The sequence below is a fragment of the Vidua macroura genome, unplaced genomic scaffold (genome assembly GCF_024509145.1).
Source record: "Vidua macroura isolate BioBank_ID:100142 unplaced genomic scaffold, ASM2450914v1 whyUn_scaffold_233, whole genome shotgun sequence".
In the NCBI taxonomy this organism is placed as follows: Eukaryota; Metazoa; Chordata; class Aves; order Passeriformes; family Viduidae; genus Vidua; species Vidua macroura.
This window is the reverse complement of record NW_026530600.1, coordinates 25598-36839: the sequence shown is the minus strand read 5'-3', so window position 1 is coordinate 36839 and position 11242 is coordinate 25598. Positions and strand designations below refer to the sequence as shown.

The window sequence follows — 11242 nt, the reverse complement described above, 5'->3', positions numbered from 1 at the left end:
CCGGATCGGATCTCTGGGGCCGGTTGGGATCTATGGGTCAGGGATCTCTGGGTCCGGATCGGATCTGTGGGGCCGGTTCAGATCTCTGGGTCAGGGATCCGTGGGTCCGGATCGGATCTGTGGGGCCGGTCCGGGGCCGGGGGGGCTCCGGGCGGTTCCGGCTGCGGGGGCGGCTCCGGCCGCTCTTGGCAACCGCGCGGTTTCCATGGAAACCGGGCTGGGGGAGGGAGGGGGAGGGGGAGGGACCCGGCGGGGGAGGGGGAGGGGCCGCCCCGAACCGGCCCCACGGATCCGAACCGGCCCCACGGATCCGAACCGGCCCCATAGATCCGAACCGGCCCCACGGATCCGAACCGGCCCCATAGATCCCTGACCCATAGATCCAAACGGGCCCCACAGATCCGAACCGGCCCCACAGATCTGAACCGGCCCCATAGATCTGAACCGGCCCCATAGATCCGAACCGGCCCCATAGATCTGAACCGACCCCACGGATCCGAACCGGCCCCACAGATCTGAACCGGCCCCACAGATCTGAACTGGCCCCATAGATCCGAACCGGCCCCATAGATCTGAACCGGCCCCACAGATCTGAACCGGCCCCATAGATCCCTGACCCATAGATCCAGACCGGCCCCATAGATCCCGACCGGCCCCATAGATCCAAACCGGCCCCATGGATCCGAACCGGAGATCTGAACCAGCCCCATAGATCCCTGACCCATAGATCCAAACCGGCACCATAGATCCGAACGGGCCCCATAGATCTGAACCGGCCCCATAGATCCCAACTGGCCCCATGGATCCAAACCGGCCCCACGGATCTGAACCGGCCTCAGAGATCCCTGACCCATACATCCCAACTGGCCCCACTGATCCGAACCGGCCCCTGACCTATGGATCTAAACCACCCCAATATTCCTGATCCATGGCCAAATCCCAGCCCCACATCCCAGCCCCATGGACCCATCCCAGCCCCACATCCCTGATCCCATTTCCCCCCACAGGCTCCTTGTGGGGCGCCACGGCTTTGCCCCACATCCCAAATCCCACAACCAAAACCCCATCTCCTGACCCCATATTCCACATCCCAAATCCCACCCCCCAAATCCCACATCCCCCATCCCATAACCCAAACCCCATCTCCTGACCCCACATCCCTTTCCCCACAGGCTCCTTGTGGGGCACCACGGCTGTGCCCCACATCCCAAATTCCCAATCCCACATCCCAAATCCCTGATCCCACATCCCCAGTCCCCAATCCCATAACCCAAACCCCATCTCCCGACCCCACACCTCCCAACCCCATATCCTGACCCCACACCTCCTGACCCCATATCCTGACCCCATCTCCTGACCCCGCAGGCTCCTTGTGGGGCGCCACAGCTGTGCCCCATATCTCACATCCCACATCCCAAATCCCCAATCCCAGATCCCAAATTCCTGATCCCATAACCCAAACCCCATATCCTGACCCCACACCTCCCGACCCCGCAGGCTCCTCGTGGGGCGCCATGGCTGTGCCCCACATCCCAAATCCCATAAACCAAACCCCATCTCCGGACCCCATATCCCTGACCCCACATCCCTGACCCCGCACCTCCCGACCCCACATCCCTGACCCCACATCCCTGACCCCACATCCCTGACCCCACATCCTGACCCCACACCTCCCGACCCCACATCCCTGACCCCACATCCCTGACCCCACATCCCTGACCCCACATCCTGACCCCACACCTCCCGACCCCGCAGGCTCCTCGTGGGGCGCCATGGCGGCGCTGGGCCCGGCGCTGGCGGCCTGGCTGCTGCTGAGCCCGCGGGGCTGCGCGGCGGCGGCCGACGGCCCCAACGGCACGTGCCGGGGCTCGGCGCGGTGCCAGCCCGGCGTCCTCCTGCCCGTGTGGCAGCCGGACGAGCCGGCGGCCGGCGACAAGGCGGCGCGCGCCATCGTCTACTTCGTGGCCATGATGTACCTGTTCCTGGGCGTGTCCATCATCGCCGACCGCTTCATGGCCTCCATCGAGGTGATCACGTCGCGCGAGAAGGAGATCACCGTCACCAAGGCCAACGGCGAGACCAGCGTGGGCACCGTGCGCATCTGGAACGAGACCGTCTCCAACCTGACGCTGATGGCGCTGGGCTCCTCGGCGCCCGAGATCCTCCTGTCGCTCATCGAGGTGTGCGGGCACCGCTTCCAGGCCGGCGAGCTGGGCCCGGGCACCATCGTGGGCAGCGCCGCCTTCAACATGTTCGTGGTGATCGCCGTGTGCGTCTACGCCATCCCGGCGGGCGAGAGCCGCCGCATCAAGCACCTACGCGTCTTCTTCGTCACGGCCTCGTGGAGCATCTTCGCCTACATCTGGCTCTACCTCATCCTGGCCGTCATCACGCCGGGCGTGGTGCAGGTGTGGGAGGCCTTCCTGACGCTGCTCTTCTTCCCGGCGTGCGTGGTGTTCGCCTGGGCGGCCGACAAGCGCCTGCTCTTCTACAAGTACGTCTACAAGCGCTACCGCGCCGACCCGCGCAGCGGCATCATCATCGGCACCGAGGCCGAGCGCCCGCCCAAGGACCTGGAGGCCGACGGCGGCTTCCCGGCGCTGCCCGAGCCCGAGCCCGCCGCCGGCGCCTCGCCCTCGCCCACGCCCGAGGAGAAGGAGCTGGACGAGAGCCGGCGCGAGGTGATCCAGATCCTCAAGGACCTGAAGCAGAAGCACCCGGAGAAGGAGCTGGAGCAGCTGCTGGACGCCGCCAACTACATGGCGCTGGTGCACCAGCAGAAGAGCCGCGCCTTCTACCGCATCCAGGCCACGCGGCTCATGACCGGCGCCGGCAACGTGCTCAAGAAGCACGCGGCCGAGGCGGCGCGGCGCTCGCCCGCCCCGCCCGGCGAGGACGACGAGGACGACGAGGAGGACGAGGCGTGCAGCCGCATCTTCTTCGAGCCGTGCCTCTACCACTGCCTGGAGAACTGCGGCTCGGTGACGCTGGCCGTGGCGTGCCAGCAGGGCCTGGGCGCCAACCAGACCTTCTACGTGGACTTCCGCACCGAGGACGGCTCGGCCAAGGCGGGCTCGGACTACGAGTACAGCGAGGGCACGCTCATCTTCAAGCCGGGCGAGACGCGCAAGGAGCTGGCCATCGGCATCATCGACGATGACATCTTCGAGGAGGACGAGCACTTCTTCGTGCGCCTGCTGAACCTGCGCGTGGGCGACGCCGAGGGCATGTTCGAGGCCGACTCCGAGGACCACCCCAAGGGCAAGCTGGTGGCGCCGCTGGTGGCCACGGTGACCATCCTGGACGACGACCACGCCGGCATCTTCGGCTTCCGGGAGCGCTCGGTGCGCGTCAGCGAGTGCCAGGGCCACGTGGAGGTGACGGTGGTGCGCAGCTCCGGCGCGCGCGGCACCGTCATGGTGCCCTTCCGCACCGTGGAGGGGACGGCGCGCGGCGGCGGCGTCGACTACGAGGACGCCAGCGGGGAGCTGGAGTTCCGCAACGACGAGACGGCGTGAGGGCGGCGGGGGGAGGGGCACGGGGGTGGGGCAGGGCGTGGTTGGGTCGTTGGTTGGGTGGAGATGGAGGAGGAAGATGATGATGGATGGATCCATGGATGAATGGATGGATGGAGATGGAAGAGGATGGTTGGGTCGTTGGTTGGGTGGAGATGGAAGAGGAAGAGGGTGGATGATGGATGGATGGAGATGGAAGAGGAAGATGATGATGATGGATGATGATGATGATAGATGGAGAATGGATTCAGATGGAAGAGGAAGATGATGATGATAGATGATGATGATGATGGAGGATGGATGGATGGATGGAGATGGAAGAGGAAGGTTGGAACAATGGATGGATGGAAGAGGAAGAAGATGGATGATGGATGGAGGTGGAAGAGGAAGAGGATGGTTGGGCCGTTGGTCGGGTGGAGATGGAGGAGGATGGACCATGGATGGAACGATGGATGGATCATGGATGGATGGGTGGAGATGGAAGATGATGATGATGATGGATGGAGGATGGATAGATGGATGGATGGAAGAGGAAAAAGATGGTTGGATGGTTGGGTGGAAATGGAGGAAGAAGAAGGTGGATGATGAATGGATCATGCATGGATGGATGGATGGAGGTGGAAGAGGAAGAGGATGGTTGGAACAATGGATGGAAGAGGAAGAGGATGGATGATGGATGGAACGATGGATGGATGGATCATGGATAGAGGGATGGGTGGGTGGAGGTGGAAGAGGAAGAGGATGGTTGGGTTGTTGGTCGGGTGGAGATGGAAGAGGAAGAGAATGGATGGATGGATGGATGCTGGATGGAGATGGAAGATGATGATGACGATGATGCTGAATTGATGATGACATTGGATGACGATGATGATGATGATGGTGGATGATGATGGTGATGATGACGATGATGACGACCCTGAGGCCGAGGGTGCCCCGTGTCCCGCCCCAGGAAGACGCTGCAGGTGAAGATCGTGGACGACGAGGAGTACGAGAAGAAGGAGAACTTCTTCATCGAGCTGGGGACGCCGCGCTGGCTCAAGCGCGGCATCTCGGGTACGGGGACACCGCGGGCGGGGCCACCGAGGGCGGGGCCACCGAGGGCGGGGTCACCGAGGGCGGGGTCACGGGGGTCTCACCGCTGCCCCTCCCCTCTCTCCTCAGCTCTTCTGCTCGCCCAAGGTAGGAGCCTTCGGCCTCGGACGCGCCCCATGACCATGGATGTGCCATGAGCGTGTATGTCGCCGTGTCCCACGCCGTGTCCTCGTGCCACGGCCTCATCACGGCCCCGTGAGGTGTCCCCATGAGCACGCCCGCGACCCCGCGGCGTCCCCACGCCGTGTCCCCCTGTCCCCACGCTCGTGTCGCGTTCCCGGGGCCGTTTGGTGTCCCCATGGCCACGTGCCACGTCCCCGTGTCCCCACCGTGTCCCCACTGTGTCCCCATGGCCACGTGCCACGTCCCCGTGTCCCCACCGTGTCCCCATGGCCACGTGCCACGTCCCCGTGTCCCCACCGTGTCCCCATGGCCACGTGCCACATCCCCGTGTCCCCACCGTGTCCCCATGGCCACGTGCCACGTCCGCATGCCCACGCTGTGTCCTCCATTGTGTCCCCACGTCCCCACTGTGTCCCCACCGCATCGCCGGTGACGCGGCCAGCGTGTCCCCGTGTCCCCATCTTGTCCCCACGTCCCCATGCCGTGTCCCCTCCGTGTCAATGGTGACGTGGCGGCCGTGTCCCCACTGTGTCCCCACTGTGTCCCCATTATGTCCCCACCGTGTCCCCACCACGTCCCCATCATGTCCTGTGTCCCTACACCGTGTCCCCATGTCCCCCCATCGTGTCCCCACCATGTCCCCACCACGTCCCCATGTCCCCACACCGTGTCCCCATAGTGTCCCCACACCATGTCCCCATCATGTCCCCACGTCCCCCCATCGTGTCCCCCCTTGTGTCCCCATTGTGTCCCCCATGTCCCCCCATTGTGTCGTGTCCCCACCATGTCCCCACCATGTCCCCATTGTGTCCCCATGTCCCTACACCATGTCCCCACCATGTCCCCACCGTGTCCCCGCCGTGTCCCCGCCATGTCCCCATCGTGTCCCCACCTTGTCCCCACCTTGTCCCCACCACATCCCTACACCATGTCCCCACCGTGTCCCCACCGTGTCCCCATGTCCCTACACCGTGTCCCCGCCGTGTCCCCACCGTGTCCCCATGTCCCCACACCGTGTCCCCATAGTGTCCCCACACCATGTCCCCATCATGTCCCCACGTCCCCCCATTGTGTCCCCCCTTGTGTCCCCCATGTCCCCCCATTGTGTCATTGTGTCCCCACCATGTCCCCGCCGTGTCCCCATGTCCCTACACCATGTCCCATGTCCCCACCATGTCCCCACTGTGTCCCCATGTCCCCACTGTGTCCCCATGTCCCCACGGTGTCCCCACTGTGTCCCCACCATGTCCCTACACCATGTCCCATGTCCTCACCATGTCCCCACTGTGTCCCCATGTCCCCACTGTGTCCCCATGTCCTCACCATGTCCCCATTGTGTCCCCACCATGTCCCCATGTCCCCGCCATGTCCCCACGGTGTCCCCATCGTGTCCCCATGTCCCTGCCGTGTCCCCATGTCCCCACCATGTCCCCACCGTGTCCCCACCATGTCCCTACACCGTGTCCCCGCCGTGTCCCCGCGCAGGGGACGGCGAGCGGCAGCTGTCGGCCGAGGAGGAGGAGGCGCGGCGCATCGCCGACATGGGCAAGCCGGTGCTGGGCGACAACCGGCGCCTCGAGGTGGTCATCGAGGAGTCCTACGACTTCAAGGTGACCCCGGGGACACCCTTGGGGACACCGGGGGACGGCGGCGGTGGCGGGGGGGGGGGACATGGCCTGACCGGCGCCCCCCGGTGTCCCCGGTGTCCCCAGAACACGGTGGACAAGCTGATGAAGAAAACCAACCTGGCCACCGTCATCGGCACGCACTCGTGGCGCGAGCAGTTCCTGGAGGCCATCACCGTCAGCGCAGGTGGCACGGGCGCCCCGGGGTGTCCCCAGGGTGTCCCCGGGGTGTCCCCAGGGTGTCCCCAGGGTGTCCCCAGAGCAGCCACGGTGTCCCCCCGCCACCCCCAGCGTCCTCGGGGTCACCGTCAGCGCGGGTGGCAGGAGGTCCCCAAGCTCCCCTTGGCGTCCCCGGTGTCCCCTTGGTGTCCCCAAGGCCCTCTCGGGGTCCTCCCGCCTTGCCCGGTGTCCACCATGTCCAGCCTTCGGGTGCCACCCTGGTGCCACCACCCTGGGGACCCCAAGGCCACCAACTCGGTGACCCCACCTTGATGCCACCACCATGGGGACCCCAAAACTGGTGCCACCACCTTGGGGACCTCCAACTCTGGTACCACCATCATGGGGACTCCTAACCTTGATGCCACTGCCTTGGTGACCCCAAAACTGATGCCACCACCTTGGGGACCTCCAACCCTGGTGCCACCACTTAGGCGACCCCAATGCCACCACCATGGGGACCCCAACCCTGGTGCCACCACCCTGGTGACCCCAAGCCTGGTGGAGCCACCACCTTGGGGACCCCCAAGCCTTGATGCCACCACCTTGGGGATTCCAACTTTGGTGCCACAACCTTGGTGACCCCAACCCTGGTGCCACCACCCTGGTGACCCCAATGCCACTGCCCTGGTGAGCCCAAGCCTGGTGCCACCACTTAGGGGACCCCAATGCCACCAACTCGGTGACCCCACCTTGATGCCACCACCATGGGGACCCCGAAACTGATGCCACCACCTTGGGGACCCCCAACCCTTGTGGTGCACCCACCATGGAGACCCCAGCCCTGGTGCCACCACCCTGGTGACCCCAATGCCACCACCCTGGTGACCCCAAACCTGGTGCCACCACCTTGGGGACACCCAACCTTGATGACACCGCCCTGGTGACCCCAAGCCTGGTGCCACCACCCCCCCGGCGTCCCCGCAGGTGACGAGGACGAGGACGACGAGGGCCGCGAGGAGCGGCTGCCGTCGTGCTTCGATTACGTCATGCACTTCCTGACGGTCTTCTGGAAGGTTCTGTTCGCCTGCGTGCCCCCCACGGCGCTGCTGGGGGGCTGGGCGGCCTTCGGCGTCTCCATCCTCCTCCTCGCGCTGCTCACCGCCCTCATCGGCGACCTGGCCGCGCACTTCGGCTGCACCCTCGGCCTCAAGGACTCGGTCAACGCTGTCGTCTTCGTGGCGCTCGGCACCTCCATCCCTGGTGAGGGACCCTGGGGACATCGTGGGGACCTTGGGGACATCACAGGGACATCATGGGGACAACAGGGTGGGATAAGGGACAGGACAAGGGACAGGAACCCAAGGACTCGGTCAACGCCGTCGTCTTCGCGGCGCTCGGCACCTCCATCCCCGGTGAGGGACCTTGGGGACATCGTGGGGACCTTGGGGACATTGGGGACATCACGGGGACACTGGGGACATTGTGGGGATCTTGGGGACATCACGGGGACATCGTGGGGACAACAGGGTGGGATAAGGGACAGGACAAGGGTCAGGAACCCAAGGACTTGGTCAACGCCGTCGTCTTCATCGTGCTTGGCACCTCCATCCCCGGTGAGGGACAATGGGGACATCGTGGGGACCTTGGGGAACTTGGGGACATCGTGGGGACCTTGGGGACATTGGGGAGGGGGAACGGGACAAGGGACAGGACAAGGGACAGGACAAGGGACCCAAGGACTCCATGACTTGGCCGAGGCCGTCGTCTTCGTCACCTTCAACATCCCCGATGTCCCCGACGTGTCCAAGGTCCCCGATGTCCTCAATGTCCCCAACACCCCCAATGTCCCCAAACCCCCAACACCCCAATGTCACCAACACCCCCAATGTCCCCATTGTCCCCGATGTCCCCATTGTCCCCAATGTCCCCAATCCCCCAACATCCCCAATCTCCCAATGTCCCCATTGTCCCCATTGTCCCCATTGTCCCCGATGTCCTCAACATCCCCAACATCGCCACTGTCCCCACTGTCCCCACTGTCCCCAACACCCCCAATGTCCCCACTGTCCCCACTGTCCCCAATGTCCCCATTTTCCCCACTGTCCCCATTGTCCCCATTGTCCCCAACACCCCCAATCTCCCAATGTCCCCAACGTCCCCACTGTCCCCATTGTCCCCAATCTCCCAATGTCCCCATTGTCCCCATTGTCCCCAACACCCCAACGTCCCCACTGTCCCCAATCTCCCATTGTCCCCAACGTCCCCACTGTCCCCATTGTCCCCATTGTCCCCAAGTCCCCATTGTCCCCAACACCCCCAATCTCCCACTGTCCCCACTGTCCCCACTGTCCCCATTGTCCCCAACACCCCATTGGCCCCATTGGCCCCACTGTCCCCACTGTCCCCAACATCGCCACTGTCCCCATTGTCCCCATTGTCCCCAACACCCCCAATCTCCCACTGTCCCCAACCCCGCAGACACCTTCGCCAGCCGCGTGGCCGCGCTGCAGGACCCGTGCGCCGACGCCTCCATCGGCAACGTCACCGGCTCCAACGCCGTCAACGTCTTCCTGGGGCTGGGGCTGGCCTGGTCGGTGGCCGCCGTGTACTGGGCGGCGCAGGGCCGGCCGTTCCGCGTGCCGCCGGGCACGCTGGCCTTCCCCGTCACGCTCTTCACCATCTTCGCCTTCCTCGCCATCGGCGTGCTGCTGTGGCGGCGCCGCGCGCCCATCGGCGGCGAGCTGGGGGGGCCCCGCGCCCCCAAAGTGCTGACGGCCGGGCTCTTCCTGCTGCTCTGGCTGCTCTACGTGCTCTTCGCCAGCCTGGAGGCGTACTGCCACATCCAGGGCTTCTGAACGGGCAAACTGGGAACACTGGGAGGGACTGGGAGAGACTGGGAGGGACTGGGAGAGACTGGGAGCTGCTCCTGGGGGTCACTGCCACATCCAGGGCTTCTGACCGGGCAAACTGGGGGAACTGGGCAAACTGGGAGGGACTGGGAGAGACTGGGAGCTGCTCCTGGGGGTCACTGCCACATCCAGGGCTTCTGACCGGGCAAACTGGGAACACTGGGCAAACTGGGAGGGACTGGGAGCACTGGGACACAGGGACACAGGGACAGAGCTGCTCCTGGGGGTCACTGCCACATCCAGGGCTTCTGACCGGGCAAACTGGGGGAACTGGGAACACTGGGAGGGACTGGGAGGGACTGGGAGAGACTGGGAGCTGCTCCTGGGGGCGTACTGCCACATCCAGGGCTTCTGAACGGGCAAACTGGGAGCACTGGGCAAACTGGGAGGGACTGGGAGAGACTGGGAGGGACTGGGAGAGACTGGGAGAGACTGGGAGAGACTGGGAGCTGCTCCTGGAGGCGTACTGCCACATCCAGGGCTTCTGAACGGGCAAACTGGGCAAACTGGGGGAACTGGGAGCACTGGGAGCACTGGGAGGGACTGGGAACTGCTCCTGGGGGTCACTGCCACATCCAGGGCTTCTGACCGGGCAAACTGGGGGAACTGGGCAAACTGGGAGGGACTGGGAGAGACTGGGAGGGACTGGGAGGGACTGGGAGCACTGGGAGCAGCTCTTGGGGGTCACTGCCACATCCAGGGTTTTACTGGGAGCACTGGGAGCACTGGGAGGGACTGGGAGCACTGGGAGCACTGGGATAAGACCGGGTCGGGGACGCCTCCCCGGGGTCCCCCCCTTGCCCCTCCCCCACCCCTTTGGGGTCCCCCCCCCCTCCCCCACCCCAGGGACCCTTGGGCCACCTCAGGGACCCCCCAGGACCCCCCCAAAATCCCCCCAGGGACCCCCAAATCCCCTCAAGGGACCCAAAATTCCCCCCAGGGACCCCAAATCCCTTCAGGGACCCCAACCCCCCCCCCCCAGGGGACCCCAAAACCCCCCCAGGGACCCCCAGGGACCCCCAGCCCCTCCCCCCCCGGGGTCGTTTCTTATCTCGCAGCGTTTTTTAAGCGGGGGGAGGGGCGCGGTGGGGGAGGGGAGCGGTGGGGGGGTGTGGGGTGGGGGGAGGGGCGCCCCCCGGAAAAACAAAACAAAAACAAAACAAAAAAAAAAACCAAAAAAAACCCCCAAAGCCAAAACAAAATAAAAAATGGAAAAAAAAAAACCCAAAAAAAAACCCACCAAAAAAAACCCCAAAACGCGGCTCCGGCTGTGAGTGAGCGCCGTGACATCACACGCTGTCCCAGTGACGTCATTGCCCCGGCCCTGATGACGTCACTCCCGTTTTCCCTCCCCGTTCCCTCTCCCGGCTCCGGCCGTAAAGCGCGCGGCTGAGGCTTTACGTCGCAAAGGACGGTGCTGTCGCAAAGCGCGGCGCGTCGCCATGGCGACCGGCGGGGCCGGGCGGCGTTGCCATGGGAACCGTCCCGGAAGTGCCCAAAGACGCCGGGGGAGCCCCAAAATCACCCCGGGGACCCCAAAACCGCCCCGGGGACCCCAAAATCACCCCGGGTGTTCCCAAAATCATCCCCGGAGACCTCTAAAACCGCCCTGCGACCCCCAAAACCACCCCGGGCACCCCAAAATCACCCCGGGGACCCCAAAACCGCCCCGGGGACCCCCAAAATCACCCTGTGTACCCCCAAGAACACCCCGGGGACCCCCAAAACCGCCCCAGGGACCCCAAACCCCCGCGGGGCCCCCCCTCAGAAGCGGGGCCCGCCGTAAAGCGCCGCCGCGAAGCGCTCGTTACCATGG

At 64.9% G+C, this 11242-nt stretch overlaps 1 protein-coding gene across 2 annotated transcripts; it reads left to right on the top strand.

Annotated features, from left to right (window-relative positions):
- The first annotated feature begins 1759 nt into the window (after positions 1–1759).
- SLC8A2 (solute carrier family 8 member A2) lies at positions 1760–9608 on the top strand. 2 transcript variants are annotated; one of them, XM_053969539.1, is made up of 7 exons: positions 1760–3514; positions 4465–4568; positions 4677–4694; positions 6216–6340; positions 6443–6542; positions 7502–7777; positions 8996–9608. In XM_053969539.1, exons 1-7 carry the CDS (start codon positions 1773–1775, stop codon positions 9370–9372), a joined length of 2742 nt encoding a protein of 913 aa, XP_053825514.1. In that variant the 5' UTR covers positions 1760–1772; the 3' UTR covers positions 9373–9608. The 2 variants fall into 2 exon arrangements, with proteins under 2 accessions (XP_053825514.1, XP_053825513.1); XM_053969538.1 differs by having other exon boundaries at positions 6443–6545.
- The last annotated feature ends 1634 nt before the right edge of the window (positions 9609–11242 follow it).